This window comes from Gopherus evgoodei, chromosome 5 (assembly GCF_007399415.2).
Source record: "Gopherus evgoodei ecotype Sinaloan lineage chromosome 5, rGopEvg1_v1.p, whole genome shotgun sequence".
In the NCBI taxonomy this organism is placed as follows: Eukaryota; Metazoa; Chordata; order Testudines; family Testudinidae; genus Gopherus; species Gopherus evgoodei.
This window is the reverse complement of record NC_044326.1, coordinates 58,568,329-58,596,037: the sequence shown is the minus strand read 5'-3', so window position 1 is coordinate 58,596,037 and position 27,709 is coordinate 58,568,329. Positions and strand designations below refer to the sequence as shown.

Below are 27,709 nucleotides of genomic sequence, written 5' to 3'. Positions count from 1 at the left end.
TGAGGTAGGTATGGTCGTCGACAGTAGTCTGAATGTTTAACCCAGGCAACAAGACAATAGCAAAAGTCTTTGGAGATTGCTTCACTCCCACTTATTCCTATTAATCATTCACCCAAATAAGTCAAAATAGGTCCCCAAAGATCAGCCAGCAAACTAGCAGCTGTACCTTGATAATAAGCCATCACTCAAAGTGTTTGCAGCATCAAGGTTGTTAAGGTTGTTTGGCAATTCTTGTTTCAACTACTTGAAAAATATAATTCTGATATTGTTTCATAGTGCCGAAGCTATTCTACAATACTCCAAAAGCTGATCTCTTCTTGAAAAAGAACTCTGCGTCAGCTGATGCCATCATAGATGAAGGGACAACGGAGGCCCTTAAGCTCTTAGCGGTAAGGACTGTTGTTTCCTGTATGTTTGCACAACAACTAACACAGTGCAGCCCTGAATTAACTGACTTCCAGGCACTTCAAAATATAAATCTGCGATAAACATATCCCTCTTTGTATTTTGGGGGCTTGAGAAAAGGAGCTTCCAGCAGCTCATGCTTCAGCAGCACAGAGGATTGGGGAAATGCTACTGAAACCACTTGCCTGGCTTTTGCTTGAGAGACACAAACTGCTGGTGAGGCCTGAGGACTTGGACTAGCGTGAGGCAAACACATACAGATCCAGCATAGCCTGTGCCTGGCTGCTGGGACCATCCTGACATTGGAGCTGCATCAGACAGACCCCTTGTTTGGGAGGAGGAGGAAAAGGAGTTACCATGTCAGAAGCTGCTTGCACGGCTTGGAAGACCATCCACAGACCCTGGAGAGCTTGCATATGGCTGGGACCAGCCTGACATGCACTGAGAGCCTGGACAGGGACACTGTGAGAGACAGCGGGCTGCAAGGAGTTGGGTTACAGTAGCAGGAGGAGAAGCAGACCTAAGATTGCTCCCTGTAGCAGAAGGGAAAACAGCCCTTTTATCTCTCTCTGCCATAGGGCTCGAGGCTCACCTAGAACTCGTGGCTCCACAAGGAAGAGACTGAGCTCCAATGCAGTGCTGTGCCTATGAGGCATGACTGTCAGAGGCACCCCAGAGGCCTCCCCTTACGGTTGCCAACAGTCCCTTATTACAAGGGACGTCCTTATTTTTTCTCTCTCTACAACAACACTGAGAGTTGCTGAGTGCTGGTGGAGTTGGAGTTCAGTAAGAAGGGCTGTTGTCCCTCACTGGAAAACCAATAGCTCTTCTTTTTGGCTGCAGGGGTTTGGGGTGTGGGACGGAGTATAGGCTCTGGGCTGGGGGTGTGGGCTCTAGGGTTGGGGAGGAGGGGTTTGGGGTGCAGGACGGGGCTCCAGGCTGGGGCATGGGGTTCCAATGCCGGAGGGAGGAGGAGGGTGAGTGCTCCAGGCTGGGCCAGGGGGTTGGGGTGTGGGGGAGGTGGGGCTGGGGATAGGGGCTTGGAGTGTAAGAGGCGGCTCCAGGCTAGGCCAAAGGGTTGGGGTGCAGAAGGGGTGTGGGCTCTGGCTGGGGGTGGGGCTGGGAATGAGGAGTTTGGGGTGCAGGAGGATGCTCCAGGCTGGGTCAGAGGGTTGGGGTGTGGGGTCCTGGCAGCACTTAACATGATTCTCTGAAGCAGCTGCCAGGTACCTGCCGTCTCTAGGCGCATGAATGGCCAAGCAGCTCTGTGTGGTACACGCTGCTTTCGCACCCGCAGGCACTGCCCCCTGCAGCTCCCATTGGTCGTGGTTCCTGGTCAATGGAAGCTGCAGAGCCGGTACTTAGGGCAGGGACAGCACATGGAGCCTCCCAGTCTCTGGCTGCCCCAGCGCCTAGGGGCCACAGGGAGCCGGCAGCTGCTTCCAGCAGCCGCACAGAGCTAAGGCAGACAGGGAGCCTGCCTTAGCCCTGGGCCTCCACTGCACTGCTGACTGGACTGGTATAGTGGAGCGTAGTGTACTCCTAAAGCCAACTAATCTTGTTGTCATCCACTTCAGCGCTCACCTCCCTTCCAACACTTCAAAATTTAATTTAGCCTTACAGCAAGGAATAAAATCACTAGTTGCTTCCAAACTAAACCACAATTCATGCCCAGCTGAGTAGAGTTGGGAAAAGTTTCTCATCTGGGAGGATATTCTGCCAATAATTATAAAAATGTATTGAACTGTTCAGAACCAACTGTAATCTCTCAGATACTTTTAGTTATCTGCACATTGTCTTCAACACAGAGCTAGAGAACAAGTACCAGTCTCACAGAAATACAAACTGAGAAATCTCTTTCAGTGTGGACTCCAAGCAATTCATCTCTGAAATAGTTTCTTCATGCTCCATGCAGTGAACTCTGAGAATAGAAACTCAGTATTATGTTGACTAATGATCATTGCTTTGAGATGTTGCAACATCCAGCCTCATTCCCAATGTGCTATAGATTGTCTGCCTCAAGTCTTTCTTTAAACAGCTAAAATTCCTTATATAACATAGATTGCAAAGTAGGACTTGCCATACTAGGTCGGAATGGTGAACCATCCAGTCTAGTACAGTATTCTGCATCTGGCAGCAGCTAATAGATGCCTCTGACGAAGGAGTACTCCTAGGGGAATTTTACATCACTGCACATGCGCAAAATTCATGACCTCTGCAGATTTCTTTGCTTCCCTGCAGAAAAATGATTTCTAACGGGGATGCAAAGGGAAGCCACAAGAGTGGTCATGTGCATCTTCCTGGCAGTGCAGACAGGTCAGTCAGGGTGCCCAGAGCAGCCGGTAGAGACATAAATCACTGCCGGGACAGAAAGGCTGGGCAGTCATATCTGTAGGGTGACCGGACAACAAGTGTGAAAAATCAGGATGGGGTGAGGGGTAATTTGAGCCTATATAAGAAAACGATCCAAAAATCACGACTGTCCCTATAAAATCGGGACATCTGGTCACCCTACATATGCGTGAGACACTCTGTCCCTCTTGCTCGTCATTGTGGCATGCTTGGCGTGGAGGGGCAGGGCTTTGGGGTGTTTCTGAGGTAGGTGTGGAGCAGACTCTGCCTGCTTAGTGAATTGTTCCCATTGTTCTTAGTGAATTCCCCTAGGAGTATAAAACAGGTGTAAAAATTTTAAAACTCCTTTACATTGCGAGAGTGGTGTAAAGGAGCCTTATTGTAAAAGACAGTGTGGCTTTAGAAATGCTTATGGCACTTTAGTGATTAGAACCTGTCTAAATTTTTGGACTGAAAAAATTTTGTATCAAATTGTGTTCCACAAATTGTTTGCTACTGACCTATCTGGAGATGGTCAGTAGCCAATATAAATTGTGACTTTGAGTCCCTAGCCCTCACTTGCTCTTCAGTTGTCTATAATGTAAAACTGAGCATATGGCTGCATATAGTCGCTAATAACTAGAAGAAAGGATCAATACTAGCTACATTACTATTAGAGGGGATTTGAGGAGTTCCTCCAATGCGCCCTACTACCATTTGTCATCCATTGTATTGCAGTTTAAATAAATTACCAAAACAATTGAAACCAGCATGATTATATCGCTATTTTGACAAATAAAATTTGCAGAATTTTAAAATACTGTGCCCAGAATTTTTAATTTTTTGATGCAGAATTCCCCCAGGAGTAAAAGGGCAACAAATCCTGTAGTGGACAATAATGGAATAATCTGCCCATGACGGAAACCTATTCCTTACCCCAGGAAGTTAATGACTGGTTTATTCCAGGTGGCTGCATGAAGGCTTATAGCCCTGAAACAGTTTTAATCTTAGCTAATGCAAGCCTGGGTGTTCTCACTTCACTGCCCATATAACCAGCCCTGCCCTTCCATTTTTTGCTAGGACGGCTCTGGACCGCCGAGGCAGTGCGTTCCACAGGCCAATCGTGGGGGTGCAAAAATAGCATTGCCTGGTGCCGGTTTTGGCGTGTGCTGGGGGCTGCTGCTCCCTGCAGAGCCGCCTGGCCCAGCGCCCCGCACCCCGACTCCTGCACCGCCCCTTGTTCGCCTCTGGCTGGGAGCCGGTGGAACATTCCTGACCTCCTCTCCCCCCTCCACCGTGAGCGGTACTTTCCTGGGGCTGGCGAGTCACGTGGCGCGCCCCACGCTGGGCGTGGTTGGTGCGGTCTCTGGGCTGTGTCACATGACAGCACTTTTGCCTTGGTGCCTACGCGTGCCGGCTCGGTCAGTCAGTGTGTGCGCGGCGGGGCCTAGCAGCAGGATGAGTGTCTCGCGCTGGTCGTTGCTGGTGGTCGCTGCCGCCGCGGCGCTCGCGGTGCTGGCCGAGGACCCGGTGAGCGGCGCGTGGGGGGTTGCGACGTGGGGCATTTCCTCGCTGCCTGCAGCTGTCGGTGCGCGGCTTCCCCCTTCCCCGGCGGGCAGGTGCCTCCGCGTCTCGCCCGCGGCGACTTGCTGGAAAGCGCCGGCGGAGGGACTGCAGCTGCGCCGGCCGGGCGAGGGCTGCCCCTGCTTGCGGGAGGGAGCGCGGCCCTCACTGGCTCGGGCGCTCGCTGGGGTTGTGCCACCTGCACCGTTCTCCTCGCAGGCAGGAGCGGCCCTGACCTGATGCTGCCCCTGGGTCCCCGGGGGGGACACGGAGCCTTGGCGGCAGTAGTTGTATGCGAGGCACCGCCCCCGGCTGAGAGAGGGGACAGTGGGCTGCCACGCCTGGGTTAGTAGCAGGTAGGTGGGATGTTTAGGAGCCTGGGAGTCAAGCTGCTTTCATTTGCTCTTGTAATTGGTATTGGTCTGAACTTTCAGAGTGGGGTTCCTGAAGCCAGGCACCTCGGTTAACCAGCCTGACCACCTAGCATTGCACAGCTGCAGTGCTTCTGACTGCTTCTTAGTATCCTATCCTCTTTGGCAATAGTGGAGCCCTTCGGAAAGTTAAACCACTTATCTAGGTACTAAATTCTAGGTGCCAGGCCCAAACTGTAGCGCTTGTTAATAACGGAGATACTTGGTGTTTTACTGTGCAGAAAGTGGTACTGTCCACTCTACAGTAAGATGAACTGATTTTCATCCTGTTTTGTGCACTGCTGAAGTTACAGGTTCATCTCCTCTTAACTATTTGACCCCAAACCACTCTTTGTGTGGATTACTGTAAAGTACAGCTTTATTCTGTAAACCAGGAGGTGGTTGGGGCTGTTTAGTGAGGCCCTGAAACAGTTAACTAGTAGTTGCATTGGTTATGCAGAGTGATTTAAATGTGCAGATCTTTATTGGGAAAACTTGATTATTCTCTGTAGACGGTATGGCCAGAAAACCAGTATTCAAATGAGATTTTGGGAGTAATTGGTAGTATTTATTAGTCTGCTTTCTATGACAAAACATGCAGTTAACACCTTCCGTGGGTTAGGAATAATACAGACAAGATAGTACACAGAGAAACAATAGTGACCTGTGGAGAACATTTGTAAGACCCAACTTTCCCTAAAAACTCCACTGAAGTTAGTGGCCCAAGGAACTTTTCTGAATTGAAGCTTGGATTTTCTTCAGTGGGAAAAGAAAACACTTGAAGGTTTGGGCAGTAGCCAGAATAGCGGAAATCTGTCCAAGCTAGTTGAACTCCTAGCTGATAAATTTACACAAATTAGCTTTTGTGGTAGCCCTGTGCAGCTGCCCTGTAACTTTTGTAACCTTCGTATACCTCAGAACTAATCCTTTCCGTACCTGTAACTTCATTTCAGTAGTAGATGAAGTGAGTTACATGTATACATTTATGAAGCACTTTGGGATACTTTGAGATATAAAAGTGATCTATGTTTGGATTACAGTAGTTTCTAGAGACCTCATTCAGAATTGGGACCTCATTGTGCTAGGAGCCATGCAAACAGTGATAACTTAAATCCCTGTCTTGAAGAACTTGGTCCTGAAGCCCCATCTTGAAAATGTGAGTAACTTAACTTGGCATATGTGAGTAGCCTGAACTCAAGGCTACTAATGTGTAAGGTAACTCACCTGTGTAATAAGTATTTGCAGGACTTTGGCCTAATTAAAGACAAGATGCAACAAGTGGATGCCTTATGAATCACAGCAGCTGCTGATCAGTACACTGTGTTTAAGTCCTGGATATGTTAATTTTAGATCATATGTACCCACTTCAAAATATTCTGTTTTAAATTTAACAAATTTCAGTAATGAGCTATATGAGAGCGAGGCCCTTTATATATTTTAGATTACTTGATTAATAAGCTATTGTCCTGGCAGTTTTCCTTGTGCTTGCTATGATTATTTTGCATATTTTATTTACTTAATATACACTTTTGACTTTGTTTTGTTTCTTGTATGAAAGATTAAGTTGGCAAAGGCTTCTTGATGAAATACTGAAGTACTACACACAAACATATCAATACTGTTTTTAAAATGTGAAAGGAGGGAGGAATCTCAAGAGGACTGCATGCTGTGTTTATTTGTAGTGTTACATAGAGAATTTAAGATAATTTCCTTTTAAACCATTAAGCATGGCTACACATTTTTATTTTTAGAGGGAGTGAATACCAAATTGATTTTATATAAAGTGGTTTCCAATTTTTAAACAATTGTTTAGTAGCATAAATTTATAGTGTATTTTAGAAGGAAAAATATATCAAACAATAAACAATCCTAAGGATTCCTGAAAATCTCTACTACTGAGAATAAGGAATTCAGGAGGAGGAGAAGTCCCATTGACTTTAATAGGATATCTCGAAAATCTCTGCCAATACAGTTAGGGCAAGTTCTTTGTTTTAGAAGAGTCCACTTTGAATTCTTCTCCCTAGTCCACAGCAATTTACAACAGAACAATTGCTTCCTTTTATGACTTTGTGGTCTAGGTAATGGTTGTCTTGTTTCAGAAGTGAACCTTAATTCTATTACCATATCCTTTTTCAAAATACTGGAGTGACGCTCTTACTTTTGTCTCAGGACATAAAATGTATTAAAGACATGGTATGTAAGTGGAGTTCCTCATTTTGATTGTTTTCCTCTTAAGTATTCTGTATCAAGCATGCTATTAGAACATTGCATATGAATGAGCTCACATACTCAAACTGTAATATATACATGACTTTTTGATGCAACTGCAAGGTCTTGTTGAATAAGTGATCATATCTCAATATGAAATGTGGCCTCCACCAGTACAAATATTTGTAATAAGTTTATAATGAAAGTATTGCAGAGGTAGTTAAAGGGAGGCAAAGGGGATCTTAAAATCCAGCCAGATTCTTAGATCTTGATCTTGCAGTTGACTGCACACAGGGGAATCCTTGGGGCTCCATGTTGACGTGGAGCATGCTGCTGTAGTGGCTTAGAAGCACGAGTGTGAAAATGTGTTGGGGTAGGCTGTTTAGAGATGTGGCAGGAGAGTTGGTGGATGACTATATGACTCATTTTAATTTGCATGATTCAGTTTCGTATAAAGAACTTCAGGTTTCTCTTTGATGCAGATACATTAGGTTAAAGTATACTTCATACCACTGGCAATCAAGCTGGTTTCTCTGTCACTAGTAATAATCATCATATAGGGGACATGCTTTCAGTTACAGCTGCGTAACTCCATTGTATTAAGAATTGCACAGGTTATAACTGAATGCCATGCCTTCAGTGAGTGAGTTGTACAACGTAACTGAGGGCAAAACTTGGTCTTCCAATTTCAGCTTAGATAGAACTGAAAGCAAAAGAAAATTGGGCTCACTTGCTCTGCAATGCTGTTAAGTTTTGTATTACTTGTTACTACTATTCTGAAGGATGAAAATCATCAGTAGGGTTATTACAGCATGACAGAATACTGCCTTGCAATGGGAGAGGTAAAGAAATTGTTTTATGGAACATTGAATTCTAAGCTGTCTTTAGTTACCAAAAGGATGCAGAATATTAATTAGTCAGATTAAAGATATCACATTAAAAGCTATAAAATACTATTCAGTGTTATAGTAGTGCAAAGGGAGATTACTAGGAATAGTAAGATTAGGTAAGGGAAATCTTAGACTGATTAGTGAGGGGGAACTTCCAGAAACTCTGGAGTACAAAATATTCTTCCAAGGCAGTGATGAAATCCCTGGTGCTTGGAATGCTTAGAATGGATAATTTACACTTATAAAGTTCATCTGGACATTTAAATAGGCTGGACTTGAAAAGTTTACTAAACTGTTACTATTCTGGGCACTAATGCTACTCTCTACAGTGACAAATGTGGCACCATGGCTCCTGCGGTTTACAAGAACTAAAACAGCTTTGTTCTGTATTTAAATGTAACTGTCAGCTTTCTGTTTAATAAACTCAGAGTACCTATTGGGTGAGTGACTTTTTTGGACTCCCTTTCTTCATAACTTGGCTTCACTCACTTTGATCATGGCATATGTTTTCTATGTTGTCTTCAGTGTCTTTCATCTTACCTTTTCCCCTGCATTATCTTTCTCCATTTTTTCCCCCCTTCTGTGTCACCTCCACAATCTATCATGTTTCTCACCCTCTCACATACATTCATGTACACGAGATTTGGAAAAACTTTACCCAACATCTAACAGTCAAACCAAAACCTGGTAGCAAAAGGTTGGTAAGAAAGATGCAGCCTGTCTGGGCCAATGTCCAAGCAAGAAGCTATCCTGTCTCCAACCAAAACTCCCTAGCTATTGAGAGAGAGGAAAGTATAGAAATTTTTACAAAGATACTGCTTCAGGCCCTTCCTTCCAGGCTACACTTTTTGTAGCAGCATCTGATTAAGTGTCTGACATACCTGAAGCCCACTTTCATGGCTTCTGAAAGGGAAGAGAAGATTTTTCTGTCTGCTAAAAACAGCTTGACTGTTAGAGGAGATACACCCTCTCCTCTTATCCTTCCTCCAACTTCATGATAGTTGTGAAGGGAAAGAAGCTTCATGATATTACCACACTAATAACTCCAGACCTGCTCCTAATTTCATTCTGTTGCTGGGAAGTGTGTTTTGATTTCACTGCTGTTCTAGAGAAGCTTCTGAACAGCAACAATGAAACTACAGTCTTGTCAATTTGATGCTTTTGCTTAGGAAAGCCCTGAATAGTAGATGCTCTGGAACTTCCTGAAGATCTGGGAACATCAGTGTATGTTGGTTCAAGAATGGAAGGCTATCTTTGTAACTCTACACCTAGAAACTTGTTTTGTTTGGAAAGTTTCAGTTCAAGAAAACAGACACCATACTTGTTTTAAGTGTGGTGTTTTTTTTAAACATTAACTCTTACATAACATGCACAATGACTATAACTGAAAGACTAGAAAAGTCACTTGTTTGGGTTTTTTTAAGTTTATTTCCTTTGAGTACCCACAAAGGACAGTTTCGCATCCCACCCCACCCCCTCTTTGATTAAGTGGGTTATTTTACACAACTAGAGAAAGGGGAAGCCTTTTAAGAGTGATTATGGAACAGCCAAAATTAGCTTGGGGGTATAGCAGCATATATAAGACCTGAAATACTAAACTTCCAAAAAAATTTTTTTTTAGGATTACAAGCTAATGTCCTATTATGTTTGATTGGCTAGAGGCAATAATGTTTCCTCAATTACTATAGACATGGCCTAGGTTACCATATTGAGCTTCTTATCAACAAAAGGATTCTGGAGTATCCAGCTGTCACTTAAAAAATAAAAAAAATTAAAAAAAACCACACACAAACCAAACCAAAAACACAACACCATTCCCCAAGAAGCCAAATTTCCAAACTGAAATTTGTCATTTTGCCTTAACAGTAGATCACTGAGAAGCAGTTGTGCGCATTGCCTGGAAGTCTGCAAACTTACAATGTTTACCTAGTTTTCTTTTATAATTTAGTTATGAAGGGATAATGAGTTTTTAAACAATGCTGACAACAAAACCATGGATTATTTTGAGAGACTTGAATATTTGTCTGCTTAGCAGTGTTTTTCAGCCAGATATCTATTTTGGAAGTGGCACTGAACTAATTGCTTGACCTAGTTCTGATTTTGCTTTATCTGTTAAACAGAGATGCATGTGATGGAATATTTCCTTTTTTAGTTCATGAAATGTCAAAATTTCACAAGATATAGTTTGGCTGTTCAGAATTCCGACTCCTTATAGCCTTCTCTGTCACCTGATGTCTACAGCTAGCTTCCTTATTTTAGATTCCTTAATTTTGTAGTTAGCTTCTGTAAGTTTGAAATTTGTTTTACCTTTGCCTTAATTAGGAGGATATAACAACTGCACAACATTGTTTTCATGCCCATGAACCTGCATACTTCCTATAGTCACATCTAGCATGAGCTTTGATTCCCCTCAAAGTTTCTTCCCAATCAGAGAGAATACAAGTGTATTACATTTATTTAGTGCTCTGCTGATGGCTGTTCTTAGCTGTGACTATATAGTGACTAGGACAACAGGGTAAATAAGCAGCAGCTGTCAGCCAAAGGGTGACTTCTATGATAGGTATAAAATCTCTTGCTAGCTTAATTTGTTACAGATCAAAAATCCTCACACCAATTATATTGCACAAGTATTAAAAATGTTAGTTAATTAAATGTCCTGTCTTCCTCTGTAATACCGTGGAATAACTTGTAAAATAGAAGGTACCTTGCACAGTGTCACAGGCTATTTGAATTTATGAATCTAGAAAGCTTTAGATGAGTTGCCCAAGGACAACTTGCGTCTCCATCCAGATTGTTAAACATGGATATGCTGGCTGTCAGTTGTTTAGTCTGAGTGAGTTGTATGCCCATTTGTCAAGGACAAACTTAATCTTTCTTACTGGTGCAACCAAATAAACTGCAAATAATTGACCATCTACTTGTTTACTTGTAAATGGCATTTGTTCCCATAAAACACTTTGGGGTGCACTTGTTCTGTAGGGCAATGTGGGGCATGCTTGAGTGAACAAAACTCAGAAGCAGGCTGGTATTTTTTTCATTACTTCTGTTAGCTGGCTGCACTTACAAGTCAAATGAGGTAAGTTGCCAGAGTGGAATAGCTGATGCAGCACAGGATTGGGAGCAGTGAGACTTGGGTTCTGACCCTGATGTTGACTCCTAGACTTTGCTATACTACAAAAAGTAGTCATTGCTCACATTGGGTGCAGCTGTTATGCTTGGGATTATGCTGGCAGTTAATCAGTTTCTATATTGGTGCCAAATGTGTAAATAATTAAATGGTGCCAAATGTTATTTGCCCTTGGCTACATTGCATTTAATTCATATTCAGCACCAGTTTAGCTGCACATGTCAGCAATAGGTAATGGCTCTACTATATAGCAAGCTCTTATGACTTAAGGAAAACCACTTAATTTGTATATGCCTTTGCCACTCATCTGTTAGACAAGGATAATATCAAACATGCCTATCTTGTATGTGTGTGGTGATTTACTTAACACTTCTGAATTAGTCTGACCTCTTAACAGAATGCTTTGTAAATGTTAAGTGCTATCACTGGCGCCTCTGATCACAGTAGGAATAATCAGTTAATATATAGGATTAAGTGCAAGCCATTAGCTTGTCCACTGAGCAATAAATAATCTTAAATTCACTTGTTCATCTTGGACTACCAGAATATGGGATTTTTTCCTAGCTTGTTATGATTGCTCAGCTAACTAACTAGTTATATTATTCTTTATGATAAAAGTATGAATGATTCCCTATCATCCCCAAGCACCCGCTTGTGTCTGAGCATCTTAAGGCCAGGGTTACTGTCCCACTTCCTCTGTCAGGCCTTTTAAGGACTCTACAGCAGGCTCTCTTGCTTCAACATCACCCCTCCTTGGAGCCCATTTATTACAAAAACATCATGCACATAATCCAGAACAAAAATCCCAAAGCATCATCCATCTGTCACCACTAGTGCATCTAAATCCATTGACATAACACATACCACACTCCCAATGCCTCTTTGGTCTTCTCCTGGCCTTCTGCCAGGATAGCCACCCAACCCTTCTACCTGGAGTACAACCTCACTATTCCCTCTCTGCTGGGAATTCATCCATGTCAGGGGAACATACCTGACTCCTGTCCTGTTAACTCTTTTCTGGCTCTCCAGCATGTAGATCTCCTCTGTTGCACCCTTTTTTCTAGCTCTCCAGCATGTAAACCCCTCTTGTACCCTTGCCTTCAGTCTTCTCTGGTCCTTGGTTTCAAGCTCTCCAGCTTGGAAGTCAGTAGGTAACTCCCTCTCCAGCCTGGGGAGGCCAGCCAGTGAACACCTCTGCAGGTTTTCCTCAGAGACTGCCTTCCCTATGTGCTTCTCCCTGATCCTTTATAGCTGCATGTGCTGTCTGGTCCCCCTAATTGGTCAAACTGGAAGCACCTGTACTTGCACAAGGGCGCTGGACATGCTTCATTTAAAAAGACCAAAAACCTAAAACTACATAGCATATTAAAAAAAAAAAAAAATCAGCTAACCAAGAAGCAGGTTTAGGAGAAAAAAAAAACAAACACCTTACATTCTTAAACAGTACTGTGTTCTCTTTACAGTTTGGAGAAGACTGCAGAAGTAAAACATATCCTCCTGCAGGACCAACGTGAGTAACTCAAATTACTGATCCACATTACAGGAAAACAGTGAATAGGGGTGGGAGAGGAAGGGGGAGGCAGTTTAAGCTTCTGGCTTGCTCACGTAACAGAATCAAACAAAAACATCTCTTCCATAGTTTTGGCCTTGTACTTGGTGTAGCACAGTTTTATAAACTTGTATAAATATGAATGTTGGTACTTGTTTTTCAGATTCAAAGGGACGGTTCCAACATACATCATAAATCTTGATTTACCTCCCAGCAGAAGATGGGATAAATTGCTGAGTGACAAAAAAATAGAGGTATGAAATAAAAGCTTTTGCTCTTAAGTTTAGCTTTAATAACTTGTATATAACTTTTTCAGGGAGACTCACAGGAAAGAATGAGTGGGAAGAATTTACCTCTGAAGTATTTAATGACTAATGTTTCTAATTCCAGTCTTCTGTACCTAAACTGGTCTGACTTAAGGTCTTGACCGGGGAACAAAATAAATGGTGGTTTAAGTAAACACTTTCTTCCTACAAAATGTTTATTCTCAAACTGGATCTGACATAATAGAAGGTAAGTTAACTAGTAATTAGAACACTTTGAAGAGTGGTGTTTCCTGAGGTGGACTTAATTTTACTTATTAACTTTTTCTCCTTAAATCTCAACATATTTATTATGAGGGAATTGTGCCAGAGTGACAGCCTTCTGGGGCTGAAGTATTCTATCCACAAACACAGGATACAGCAGTAGTAGTCTTAACTTTCCCACTGATCCAGTCAGTATGCCTCCTTCCTAATTTGGAGAAACTGACTCTGGTGCTGAATGAGTAGTCCATTCCTCATCATCATACTGTTTTTGGCCCTCCTAACACTGTAAATTAGGGCACAGACTGTGGTGGAGCTTTTTGTGGTGTGGAAAGAGGTCACTACATTTGGTTCATTCAAGCTATCTAATATGCCATTGAGTAGGAATAGCTCTTGAACACTATTCAAGTGTGTTTGTTTTGAACCTGAAGAGAAAAGGAACTGTTTCAGATTTTCAAATCTGCCTGTCTCTAAAGTTAGGCTTAAAATTAATATTTAGGCCACTAATTAGAAGTAGCTTTTCACCCCAGATATGTTGAAGTCAATGCGAGAAGCGGATGCCCAGTGTCAGCTGGGGCTGTTCATCACCTCTTAAGACTAAGCTAGTTCTGCTTTTGCCCAAATATAGGTTTTAGGAACCTGTTTGTTAGCTAGACTTGAAAATATTGGTCTATATTTTTACCTGTATTTTAGACCATGTACTCCCTCTCGAACCATGTAAACCAAATCAATGGAGTTTCACCATTTACAACAGGACTGCATTTGTTACATGCTCTCAAGTGGAGCAAATTTGAAGCTTTTCTAGTGTATGTACTTGAGACAAGTTTCTTAAAATAAGGCCCTTATTGTCTTGTGGGAATGATAGTAAGGGTTCCAGAATTGGGCTCTTAAATGGCTGCAGAAATTGGCAATGTTTGTCTCTCATCACTAGCATCAGATTATCATTTTTGCTTTATCATTTCCTATATTAAAATGCAAAAGTTATCACAATCTTGAACTCTTAACTTCATTTTTGCCTTTCTAGTTGAAGACTGTAATTCAGAGTATTAAAAATATAGCAGATGCATTCGTCCCAAGTGGCAAAGTTGTTGAAATAGTGGATACTAAGTTGGTAAGTATCTTCAGTGTCTGTGTGGTTTTTTGTTTGTTTTTAAAAAACATCAAACTGCATGCCCTAGCCTCCAGAATGCAGTCCTAGAATCCATAGAAATGTATGGCAGGAAGGGACCTTGAGAGGTCATCAGGTCCAGCCTCCTGCACAGAAACAGGATCAAATACACCCAGACCATCCCTGACAAGTTTGTCCAACCTGTTGTTAAAACCTCCAGTGATGGGGATTCCACAACCTCCCTTGGAAGCCTATTTCAGAGATTAACTACTCTTATTGGTAGAAAGTTTTTTCCCTTGCTGTAGATTCTGTTACTTCTCCAGAGAGTGAGACTTCCAATGTGATATATACTTATTCTTAGTTTGGAAAACTTATTTTCTGGAGTTTAAATTCTATCTGAAGCCAAATGGTAAACTGAGGAAAAAATTATCAGAAGTGTTCTGTTTTGGGGGAATTCTTATGAATTCAAGTAAGTTTGAAGTTAGTCTTCCTATCCAATAGGAAAATTCATACGCGATTGAAAATGACTTGGTCTCTTTAACAAAACAGACTTATTGCAATGCTGTTTTTTTGTACTCCTTCTTAGTCAGTTCCTTTAGTTTATTGAATGTGGCATAAGTGTCTGACCACAACAGCACTAGTGAATTTACCAAAACGATCTTGATCAGAGTCCATTTTTTGGACTAACAGTAAAACTGTGGCCCCTCCCCTTTAACTACTAACAGATATATGAAGTATTTGAGTAATTCACGAGCGTGACAAAACTGAATTGAAACAGTATAGTTTTTAGCAGCAGCAGTAATATCTGGAGTTAAAAGTACCATTTTACTATGTGCAGTTTTGCAAAGGGTAAAAGGGACAATAGCAAGAGAAATTGTGGATGTGGTATTGATTGATAAATCTGCTGATCTATATTGTAAGAGACATGTCTGTGTACACTGCAATTTCCCTTTTTATCCTTTGTACATTTTTGACCTTCTCAGCTGCTAGACTGACTGAAATGATTATTTTTTAAACTCTTAAGATAAGGAGACCACATGAAACAGTCCTAAGAGCAAGACATAAAAGGCATTTCAGAATCACTAGAAGTTAGATTCTTTGGGTCAAACCTTCAAGCCTGGTTGATCCAGGCTTGTTACAGCACCTGAGCAGGGAGCAAGATGACATGGCCATATACGCTAGCTGTTCTCAAGCTAATGTGCTAAAAATAGCAGTGTGGCTGTTGCAGCATGGGCTATCCACCCAAGTACAGACCTTAGGAGTCAGGCAGGCTTGTACTTGGTCAGCTAATTCATGCCATAGCCTGGGCTGCAGTGCCCACATTGCTATCTTTGTCATGTTATCTTAAGCAGAGCTAGTGTGTGTCTGTCTTCCTGGACTGGGAAGCGCACTCCCAGTTGCAGTGTAGACATAACATTAGACAACTCTGCTTGCCTCATCCTGAAGGCAGCAGGAGGCCAGGTTTGTCTCTATACAATTTACAACAGTCTCATGTCACTGGATTAGAAGGCACTGTGGCTACACCCCATCCTCTCACTCCACTGTGGCAGAGAATGGGTGGTGTAGCTAGGGAGTCCCCTAATCAGCGTTACTGTGAATGGTGCCTGGGACTTATGTCTTGGTCTTAATGGTGACAAGACTATACTTCTCTTATTATTGTCTGTGGTCTCAAATTAACTGGACATTGTGCTCATCTCCATTGTTTGAGTGTAGAGATTTTAATAAACTTAATTTGTATTCTTAAGGTGCTTCCTTGCCTTTCAATTTCTTCCACAAACCTCTCAAATATTTTCAGAGATATTCAATGTCCAGTTTTATGTCCGCCTAGAAAGATGTGACGATGAGAGAGCCTCTGTTTAGAGACCAAGATATTATTCATCTTCAGTTACAATTTAAACAATTTTTTTTTTTTTTTGTCCCTCAGGTTCGACTGATTTCCACCCTTCCCTACCCTTTCAATGAAGAACTCAAAGGGATTGCAAATGCTTCAGGCATTCCTTTGGGTAATAATTTAAACATTTCAGTTCTATAATGTCTGAATCACTGATTATTTTTCCCCTTTAAAATTGCAGTGCATTTATCACATTAGCCTACACTCCCTGATTATTCAGTGTATAACTGGTAATTTAGTGAAGCACTATGATGCTTTAAATGAAAACATTATCTGTAGGAACATGATGACTGCAAATGACACTTGAAAGATTGCAACTTGTAACCCTTCTGTCCAGCCATGCCCTCTCCCTGATGGTCTTGTGAAGTAGATCTTCTGCTGGGAGATATGGAAGCTGTCAACCTAGGACTGCTAGAAGTTGTAGCACTCCTTTGGTGAGAGTTATTTGCCTTTCTGTACACCCACTCCCAACATGCCAAGAGGGGCAGGGTAGGATTGCTTGTGGGACTTTTCTCCCCAGAAAGGCATGTGTAGCTACATGCCACAGTGAAATGCAGGCTGCATCCGCACTGCAATATGTAGCTACACATGCAAATGAAAGGTATCCCACTGCCAGAGCCACACTGCTTAAAAATAGCCTTTTAGACTAGGGAGGTGCTGCTTGGCCATGCAGAGAGCCGTGCAGGTACATACCCACAGGGTTCAGGTGTGACTTTAATTGCCTAAGCAATGCCTCACCATGTACACTGCTGTTTATACCCATGCTAGGGGGGGCATGCCACGTATATACTCTACGTGCTGATGTAAGGTGTGTGCAGACATCCACAATGGATCTCTGGGTACTCCATTTTCTCTGCCAGAATCCAGGCAGATCAGGAGAACCACTGATCTGTGCTTTTCCCCCTAACAATCCTAGCAGTGTGCAAGCAGCATGAGCAGTGCTATGTTGAAGATTTTGTATGATGCAAGTTGTTGAACAAGGAAAGCTGTATCTTCAGTGTCAGATTTGGGTGGGCACATAGATGCAAGAGAGAATCTAGTCCCCATGTTCATTTAGTTAAGATATTGAAGCTCCTTATACCTCATGAGGCTCTTGCCTTTTAAGTGAACTGGCCATTCACTCAAACCCCAAGAGTCAAGTTAAAATTCTAGAGAGGAGTGCTGTAGGATTCTCCTTTCTCTAATAGGCTTCTTTTCTAATAGCTATTCTTTTTATTGACAGTCTGGCACTTTGAATGAATGCTCCTCTTTTTTTTTTCTAGGAGAAATTGTTCTTTTTAATATCTTCTATGAAATCTTTACAGTATGCACTTCAATAGTAGCAGAAGACAAATCCGGTAAAGTCTGTTCCTAACCTCTTTTATTGTGAATCTTATGGGCGCAATGGCTTTTGTCCTGTGTAAATACTTTTTGGTTGAGCTTTTGATAATAGTCCACTAGGAACTTTGCTATTGCTGGCCTTCTGTTCCTTGCTCTGTTGCTGTCCAGCTGGATGAAGTGATTTGCTCAAGGTCACTGCTCCTGTTACCCCTTCTGGAATGTAGAGATGATAATATTGAACTCTATAAATTGTGTTGTGATCTATAGATGAAGACCACTATATACAAAAGTTATGTACTTTATGTGAAAGGTGCTCAGATACTGTGGTGATGGGCAGCATTTATATAACTCTAACCCAAATAGTTTTAAGTGGCTGATCCATACCTACTGAATTAAAAAAATTAATCACTCCATGGTCGCAGTGTTCTCCGTTGCTATGTGAGAGGACTGGGTTTCAGATTTTGTTTTCTTGGTCCATTCTTTCCCCTTCCTAAACTGCACAGGCACTAATATGAGTTGTTGCAAAAGGAGTCTTCTATTTTTTCAGCCAAATGGGTGATAGCTTTGAGGGTAAGAGTGAATTCAGTGAACAAATGGCATGAGGATTTCATTTGCTGCTTTTTCCCTTCCTAGAAATTAGTTCTGATATTGCACGGTCACTCTTCCCATAAGCAGTTCCACTAGGCAGGGTCCACTGGCTCCCTCGACACCTTCGAGGAGCAGTGGGTGCTGTCTGGGCTTCTCTGCTCAATGTCCCCATCCGGTACCCTCGTTTTGAACCTATGACCTTCACTTCACTACCTGTGTTTTTATTGGTTGTCCCCCATAATCACTTGGTCCCTGGGTCCAGTCGTCCTTCCTGCTAGGCTGGGGGTCGGTCCTTTAGGAAAAACCTCCCAGGTTTTCCAGTAAGAAACATTGAGTTTTTACAGTGAACAAAACACCTTTACAAACAGAGTAGACCATCTACTCATTTAAAACAAAACACTCAAATATCTGTGGATTGAAGCAGTAAACTGGAACTGCTTTGTATTCATCATTCCATGGACTCTGAGCCCACGTCCAGACTACCCCGCTGTATCGGCGGATTAAAATCGATTGCTCGGGGATCGATATATCGCGTCTAATCTAGACGCGATATATCGATCCCTGAGCGCGCTTATATCGATTCCGGAACTCCATCAACCCCAACAGAGTTCCGGAATCGACACGGAGAGCTGCGGACATCGATCCCGCGCCGTCTGGACGGGTGAGTAATTCGATCTTAGATATTCGACTTCAACTACGTTATTCACGTAGCTGAAGTTGCGTATCTAAGATCGATTTTCCTCCCCTAGTCTGGACGAGCCCTGAAACACTAGTAGCAATCTGTAAAGTACCATAACTTTCCCTATGTTTCAAATTTACTAGGGTAGTTGAAATGCCTTTCCAAGTCTCCAGGAAGACACAGCATTTTTAAAGTTACCTGATTATGTATTCACTCAGGTGTTCTAGCATGTTAATTTGATAACATTCCATTTTATTTAAAAAAATTAATGGGAAAACCTGGAGAACTGTATTTTAATGCCCAAATAATGTTGGGGATTGGAATCTGTTTTGATATGGAAAGCAATGAGACAAGTGTCATTCATCAGAGAGAAAAAGCTAAGGTTAGAAAACATTAAATTTTAGAAAGGAAAAGCTTTAGAAGCAGGCTTGTTCCAAATACTGTTTTGGCAAAGGTAGCTTGTTTGGTCTCCCCAATCATTCTTACCATAGAATGGTCTTCCTTGGCATCCATATTGGTATAGCAAGAACACCCACAACAGCATCCACTTATAAAATCTTGTATCTGCTATGAATTCAGCTTGCCTATTTTCCTTCAGTCAGACTGAGCTTAACCCCCTAAATGTCTGTGTTAAAAATATGTATTAAAATAACTTTTCTCTTCTAAATCCAGGAAAGCTGTACCATGCTAGAAATTTAGATTTTGGACTATTTCTTGGGTAAGTACATATGTGTCTGTCTGTCCCTTTAGACATCATAGAATGATTCTGAATAAGAGTCCTAAAAGCAACCTAGGCTTGACTGTTACTGTTAATTTTACATTTACACTGACTGTTGCAACTAATTACTGTAGCTAACTTTTCACTGTATAATGAAAAAGACTAGTACAGGCTAAGAGTACAGCTCTCCTAATCTCAAGTAGTAAAATGACCCTTATTCCATACTTAGCAGAAATGGCTGTCATTCCATTTTTTTAAATATCATATCTTGTCCTGTTAGCATGGAAGAGCCCCATAGATGGCACAAGTGACTCTCTTCCCCTCCCCCCACCCCACCCCACACACAAACATCCAGCAATGGGTATGAATAGTTGTTGGAAACACTTGCAGTCTGTGTGCTCCTCTGTCCCAGCAGATGGAACTCACTCTGGCACAGAGTCTGCTGTGGCACAAAACACAAAGGAAACAATGTAAAAGAAAAGTAGTGGATCTCTGGGGTCACCAGGCTTTTGGCTTTGGTCAATATCTAATTCTTCTAGTGGCATCATGTGAACTGAAGAAGCACTTGTACCATGCCATCTGGATTATTCCTGTTGCTTGTTTTATAGTCCTGTGTATGTATACATACACATGCTACGGCACCATGAGTGTGAACTTCGGAATTTAGTTTCTTTAAAAGGATAGCTTGGATCAAACAGACTTTAGCCTTTACATCTCCTAAGATCAGTAGAAATGTTTCCATGGAATCTTTTTAAATTCTCGGAGAGTTTGCATCCCAAATATTGCACCATGCTAGTGCACGAGTCTAGTAAACAAAACTGACCAGTTTGTATTTTTTTCTTAGGTCAGAGAATGTAAACCATAAACAGTGAAAAGTAAACTGAGTATGAAACAAGGATGAGATTTTACCACTCTTAAAACTTATCTATGATGCTGCTTAGTGTGCTTTGTTTTTTAAATGTGTATACATTTAACCTGGCTATCACTGTACTTTCAGGTTGTTTTCAGTTTTTATTGTTCTTAAATAACTTATCCATGTAGTTATCATATGTCCCTAGTGTCTGAGGCTTACTGTGCACCTTGCTGCTTATAGACAGATGGGCTAAAGACTCAACTGTAATATATTGTGAAATGTCTCTCTAAACAGTTCAGCTTAGATTTGGATAACCGGTATTTCTGTACAGGTTATTGTTTTCTTGACCTGTCTCAGCATTCACAATCTGTTCTGTCCAGAAGCTGGTAGTCTACTCACTATATTGTATATCTTCTAATGATCTGGTGTTTGTATCCATATAGAGTCTATATCGGGTGGGCAAACTTTTTTTTAGCCTGAGGGCTGCATCAGGTTTCGTAAATTGTATGGAGGGCCCGTTACGGAAGGGGGTTGTGGCCCAGCCCCCTACCCCAGTACCCCTGTCTCGACCAACTCTCTCTGTTCCCTGATGGACCCTCTGGGACTCCTGCCCCATCCACACACACTCCCACTGCCCCATCCAATCCCTCCTCTCATTCCTGACGGCTCCCCCTGGGGACCCCTGCCCCAACTTCTCCCTGCTGCCCCATCTAACCCTTCCATTCACTTTGTTTGAATAGTCTGAGCTCCATTGTTTGGCAGTAGTTTTCCTCCCAGCTGTCTCAATAGCCAAGAATTTCAGAATTCCATTAATTTATTCTCCCACTACATTTCTGAAATGTCAGTTTTATCTAGGTTTTTCTAATACCTCCACAAATTAACCATAACTACTGTCTTCTCCATATTTTTACTAGAACTTCTGCTGTTTTGTGTGAGCTTTGTTGATCAGTGTGCCTCAGCATCTTTCAAATTTCCCGATTAATATTAATAATAACCTCCCCACAAAGAACTTCAACTCTTTCTTTTGGCTCTAAAAGATAACCCCTATGTCTCTTTAATGAATCCTGATAATATTGCATCTTTGCTTTCTCATGGCTGTATAAGATAGGGGCATGGCTGAGACTTTAAACTAAAGATAGTGGTCTCCACAATAAGATTTCATCACCCTTTGTGCAAGAGGTATACATCTTTGGCATGCTTTAAAAGTCTCAGTAGCTCCTCGATTCCAGGTAATATCTCTGCCAAAAGTGATACAGTTGTTATGACAGTTGAGATTATTTCAAGACCTCTTACTGATAGGGTTAGGGTGTCTGGGTAAGTATGGTGTAGAAGGCTTTAAAACCATATATTCACCCATAAACTTCAATTTATAAATTTGCTTCTTCATGCATAGATTAGCTAGAAGTACGGAATTTAAAAGTAATGCTAAATGTGGAATTAGGAACACTGTTGCTTTGGGTGCGTGTGTACATTAATGAATAGTTAAATGTTGCAGCTTAACATGTTAGAGTTTTCTTAATGCACACTTTCCTCCTGTAGGTGGGACATAAAAAATAGTTCCTGGATTATAACTCAGGAACTGAAGCCCTTAGCGGTGACTCTAGACTTTCAGAGAAACAACAAAACAGTATTTAAGTCTACAAACTTTGCAGGATATGTGGGCATGGTGTCTGGAATCAAACCAGTAAGTATTCTTTGTATACAACGGTACAAAACTTTCTGGCGCAGATTTTCCTTTTTTTAAGAGCACGATTCACCTTCCTTCCAAGGAGCAGTTAGAAACAGGTTTGAAACTTGTTCGTTAGTCACCTTCAAAGACTGTCCTTCATCTTTTATAACTCTGAGCCCTTTACACAAGTTATAGCTTCCAAGTTTATTCATAGCTCAGATGGAAATGTACACTTCCAAAGAATGGAAGAAGAAAGGATACTTGTTGGAAAATGCCATTTGATTTGCACAAATTTCATTAAAAAGGAAATTGCCCACATAAAATACTTGAACTTTGAAGCTAGCTTGTATAGCTAAAGGAAAATTTCTCACACACACTCAAAATTCAGAATCGTGCAGTCTTGTATCCAACACAGATTTGGCTTTAAAATACATGCCTACATTTGACAGGAAGAGAGATTAACACATCTCAATACTAAGAACATGGACCAAGTTCACTATTTCTCCTCTTCTTGGGAATCACAAGTGATCTCATTTTGTGCTTGTTCTCAAAGCTGCTTTTTTTTTTTTTTTATAAAGTGACTTGTCTTGATTTACAGGCAGCTGAGATCTGGGATTTATCTAGATTTTTAACACTGACTATAAACATAAACCCTGCCTTTCAAGCTGGTGGTTTTCTTCTCTACTTCCTCTTTTTCCCTGTATTTTCCATCACCTCAAATCTTCTCCACATGCTCTGTCCTACTCTTCTCTACCATTTTAGCCACCAGCATGGTAAAATGAGCTCCACCAATATAGTGAGCTCCACCTTCAGGAGTCTAGGCCTTAGCTGTTGAGTTCCCTTCCCACCCCACTGGAGGAGCTGAGCACACAGGAGGGAAAACTGAGGCTTTAATGTGGAGGCCAATGCATACCTTGGAAGTTTAATGTGCTACTATAAATAAAATGTGGTACTAGTGACCATGCCATGGGGCAAGTCTTCAAGCCTTGAACTTTCTTAAGGTCTGATGTCATTCTGGGAGACTAATTAGGTGGCTAAAAGGGAGGTGAGGAATGTTATTGGCGGGCAACTGATGTGATGCTTCCTGTAGTGGTCTGATAAGAGAATCACCCCCTGCCTTGTCTTACCCACATCTAGATTAGTGAGGTTCTGCTGCATGTGTCTAATTTTGCACTCCCTTTCTCAGTGAGTAGTTCCACTGGGAATATTCACACGGAGAACAGATTACAGAATCAGGCTATGTGTCCGCCTTAAAGTACAGTGTTACTCATTGCGGTGTCAGTAACTAGTTAAAGTATCTAACTTCATTATGAAAGTTAACTAATTTTGTTTACTATTTTCCAGGGAATTTTCACTCTTACAATGAATGAGCGCTTCAGTCTTGATGGTGGTTACATTGGTTAGTAACTGAGACTTGTTTCTTGAATATACAGCAAAGTTTTCAAAATTTAGGGGCATCTGCTGATTTACCAAAAAAAGACTGAAGTCCGTGTCAGATGCACAAGACAGGGGGAGAACAGAAGCTGAGGCTCGTGATTACACCAGTTATGTAGAAGCTATAAAAATCAGGAGGAAATTGTGTGTGTGTGTGTGTGTGTGTGTGTGTGTGTGTGTGTGTGTAGGAAGAAAAATTGTCATAACTGGTGACTTCTTTCAGGAATCTTTGAATGGATTCTTGGGAGGAGAGATGGTATGTGGATGGGCTTCCTCACCAGAACTGTGCTAGAGAATGGTACAAGGTAACACGTTTTTTCTGATGATCTTTGTTTATAATGGTAATGGCTGTGGATATTAACATGTAGAACTCCCTAATTACTTTTTTTTTTTAATCTCCTGTTAGAAGCTTGAAAATTAAACTGATCTCTACCTATTTTGAAAATATGTGGTAGATCTTGAGAAATTGGAATAGGAACCTTTTCCTGTCGTGTGTGTAGGTTCTTGACAAGCCCTTTTTTCCTTAAATGAAGCTAAAATTAAGAAGACCACTTCCAGCTGTCAAGTGGCATATCATGGCAAAACCTCTTCAGACACTAGCACAAGTTAGGATGTTATGATATTGGAAAAAATGCTTTGTTTTGCTGCAACGCATGAGGGGGAGTGCAAAACACTTCAAGTTATAAAAAAAAAAAAAAAAAGTTCCCATTTGTCTTAACAGTTAGACTATCCAGGAGATTTCTCCCAGCAAACTATAGGCTTTTAAAATAGTGAATCAAATTGTAAACATGAGCAGCTTGCTATTGAGAATTTTTATTTATACAAATTCAGAATACTATTACTTCATGTAGTTCTAGTAAAGTTTTACTTATTGAATAAGAGTCTGATAAAATGGAAAATACTTTCTTGCGGATTGATATTTGGGTATTCATAGGGCTTAAAGCACAGACACAAATGTAGTTCAACAAGATTCTTCTCTAATGGATTATTTAGTTATCAAGAAGCAAAGGACCAGCTGGTTAACACAAGACTACTGGCTCCAGCTTATTTCATACTGGGAGGAAACAAATCTGGAGAGGGCTGCGTAATCACTCGTAGCAGACAAGCTGCCTTGGATATCTGGGAGTAAGTACACTTAAGAGCAAGACAAATTCCATTGACAGCTGTGCCTGTGTCTAATGAATGGTCTGTTTTTTCCTTAAGAGTCAGCTGACTCTCTAGTATCTTACTGCTTGATTTTAAAGCTTTTAATCCAAAAAGCAGTATTTTGATATAGCATCTGGCTTATTCAGGAAAAAATGCTTTTATAATCCTAAAAGCCTATTTCACTAATCTGCTCAAGAATCTCAAATTCTTTAACTAGTGTTGTCAGTGAAATGCACTTTTTCCCCTATGCTCACCATATCTGTATCATTTAACCGAAAATGAACACACATTTACATCTCTTTTTAAGCCTTGATGCAAACAGGGGCACATGGTATGTGGTGGAAACAAACTATGATCGTTGGAAGGCTCCCCTTGTCTTGGATGACCGTAGAACACCTGCAATGAAGTGCATGAACCAGACAAAGCAAGAGGTAAATTTTAAAATTTAGTATTTTGAAACTATCTGAACTCAAGCCACCTCATAGTGAGGGTCTGCACTAACCATGGCAGTTCAGGGCATTAGCTTGGTAACAGGAAGAACTAAGGCTTTGTGATGCAAGTTTGCCTACATGATTTAGCCTGAGGCTCTCATTGCTTTGCATTTTTAAACTCAAATTTCAGAAGCTTTTTTTTTTTCTTATGTAGTAAAAGCAGGTTGGGATACAACTGAGAATATAAAAACATGTCCTAAACTACACCTAGGGATTGCTTCATCCATGAGCGAAATACTACAGCTGACACAGCAGTTGCCAAATGCTACACAACTGCCTTACCTGCAGCAAAGCCTGGCCTGCCAATCTCTAGTGCCCATGTATCTTCTGTCCCGAAGATGGTTGGTGTTATGTATGCTTTAACTTTACAGCTTAAGTAGTCAGCAAAGATGATATCACTGTTCTCAGCATGATCTTGCTATGTAATTTGTATGTAAATGTGAGCTAGTATAGCTAATTGTGATCTACTTTTCTTTCAGAATATCTCCCTACCAGCCATCTATGATGTTCTCTCCACAAAGCCTATCTTAAATAAGGTAACCATTTTTTCCACATTTCTTGCAATGGAGGTGTATGCCCACCTTATGGAAATATCACTTTAGGTCAGATTCAGTGGCATTTCACCTACTTATGGCTGGGACTAGAAACTTGAAACAAAAATAAAACGACAATTATTCTTGGTCTTGAAAAAGAAGAATAACCAGCAAGACATCTTCTGAAACATTAGTGAATGCAGTGATTATACTAGTTTGTAATAAGATGTGCAGCAAATCCAACTTGTTCAGAAAAGGATGAGCAACACCTCATTTCTAATAGCAATCAAATTACACAAGCAGGGGGAAGCACTGACATGAGATTCCTAAGTAAAACTTCCTTCAAAATATGTTGGAGTCAAAGTTCTCTGGCACGTCACAAAATCTATATGAAATCATTTAAACTTCTATCTGTAAATAGAGGCAAACACTTAGAGATTTGGTTGAGGTCAGATTCACTGTTACCATGAATTTAGAGTTTAAATATCCAAGGGATAAATGTGGTCCAGTGTGCTTACAAATTGTGACTCATATCACACAAACTTTATCTTCCTTAGTGCCAGGAGCAAGGAATGTTATGTCAAGGAGCACAGATCCAGGGATGAAAAGTGTTGTTAATTATCTTTTGTAGGGGTCATGTAAATTTTAGGATCTCTCCTCTTTTTATATACATATATACACGGATTCAAGAACATTTCAGAGGTTCTGGGCCTTCATTAAAGATCAGTTCAAAACTGGTTAATCAGTGATTCATATAACTTAGACTTAGAATTATTTAAAAAAACTTTCCAGTTGTAGCTCAAGATGCTACTTCTCAGCATGCCTAAAGTTTTCTCTTAACATAGAATGGACACTTGATGGTTCTTCAGTGGGATTAAGATTAAGTTTTAGTTATAACTGATCATAGTGGTTTGAGGTTTTTACCTCTGTGTGGATGGCAGGAACATAATCTTCATATTCTTGCTCTTACCTCATACATGCAATGTTTTACTAAAAGCAAACCTCATAATACACACAACTAGAAATATTAGAAGCTAGAAGAGCCAGGTAGTTCTCATCCTCTGTTCCTCAGCAAATATCTGAAATAAGTAAAATGTGAATCACAGGAGGGATAAAATGAGTTTCCTTTTTCTTGCTAGCTGACTGTGTGCACAACACTGATGGAAGTTTCAGGAGGCCGTTCAGAAAGTTATCTGCGGGAGTGCATAGGTTCCTGTAGTCCATGGTGATCCTTCACCCATCTGGGATGAGCCCTGCCTGTTGGAATTGGATGCCCCTCACTAAAGAATTGTACCTCTGGAAAGGGGCTCTTCAGCCTACAAATATTTCATCAGAACTTTGATTGCTGTTTGCATATAGCTATCAATGAGCTTCTAAAAATAGATCCAATGTAGGACAGGCATCCATCTGCTTCCTTAATTGACAGTTCAGACAACTGTGTACTAGCATTCTTTTGTTTCAACTTCCAAGTATGTCTCTAAGTGTAATACAACAATCGCCTATTGGTCCCTGCTAATTAGTTACTGCAATTGTTCACCAGAGAATTCCTTTTTTCCTCAATTAAAGATACTTTTAAACTACAAAATTGCATTAACGTGGCACCCTCTTCCAGTATGAGAACTAGAAATGTGTAAAAAGGCAGTTGATTAAATGAGTTCTGCTACTCTTCCTTTTCACAACAACAAATTAAGAGTTATATAGTTGTTTAATGCTGCTAGTCCAGTATTAAGGATGTATTTCTAAAATGTCTGTGTAAAATGAGCTATCCATAAAATAGCTCCTATTACAATAAACAAGCTATTGGGGAATGTCTTGTGTTACATCTGGGACAGAAGTGACCTTTGGTGTTGGAGATTTTTACCCACATTATTTGCTTGGCATGACATTTGCACTCTAACAGAACGAAAGTTTCAAAACATGTATTAATGCTACTCAATATTCCTAGAGAATATTCATCTACTTTGACATCCAAAGTGCCTATGTATGAGTCACTTATGCACAAGACACGTATGTACACATGTAATATAACTTAGCCTGTCACTTGCAATGAAAATAGGACATTGCAAACAACTTGCATAAAGTAGAAAAATTATCCTTTGCGAAACAAACACCAATTAAATTAGCAGATAAATCCCTAACAGCTGTACGGAGAAAGGAGGTGTACTATAATAGGAAGTACTTGAAAGATCAGTAATGTTGGTTCTATTTCTCAGTTGTTAAAAAGATCCTGACATAGGACAAAGGAAATATAGAAACCAGAACTAGTAAATTG

The 27,709-nt window shown here is 41.0% G+C and overlaps 1 protein-coding gene across 1 annotated transcript; it reads left to right on the top strand.

Moving 5' to 3' along the window:
* Positions 1–4,101: 4,101 nt before the first annotated feature.
* ASAH1 (N-acylsphingosine amidohydrolase 1) lies at positions 4,102–27,245 on the top strand. Its single transcript, XM_030563593.1, has 14 exons — positions 4,102–4,266; positions 12,398–12,444; positions 12,647–12,737; positions 14,032–14,118; positions 16,040–16,118; positions 17,269–17,343; positions 19,266–19,311; positions 21,704–21,848; positions 23,178–23,232; positions 23,491–23,572; positions 24,261–24,392; positions 24,721–24,844; positions 25,384–25,440; positions 26,577–27,245. The coding sequence occupies exons 1-14, from the start codon at positions 4,117–4,119 to the stop codon at positions 26,664–26,666; spliced, it is 1,260 nt and encodes a 419-aa protein (XP_030419453.1). The 5' UTR covers positions 4,102–4,116; the 3' UTR covers positions 26,667–27,245.
* Positions 27,246–27,709: the final 464 nt, after the last annotated feature.

What these genes read in the sequence shown, in the direction of transcription:
- ASAH1 (XM_030563593.1), top strand. Translation starts at nt 4,117, where the DNA reads ATGACAGCACTTTTGCCTTGGTGCCTACGCGTGCCGGCTCGGTCAGTC. An exon ending in TCTTGATGGTGGTTACATTG is followed by an intron (nt 23,233 to 23,490) that starts GTTAGTAACTGA and finishes GACTTCTTTCAG; the next exon opens with GAATCTTTGAATGGATTCTT. An exon ending in GTGCTAGAGAATGGTACAAG is followed by an intron (nt 23,573 to 24,260) that starts GTAACACGTTTT and finishes TGGATTATTTAG; the next exon opens with TTATCAAGAAGCAAAGGACC.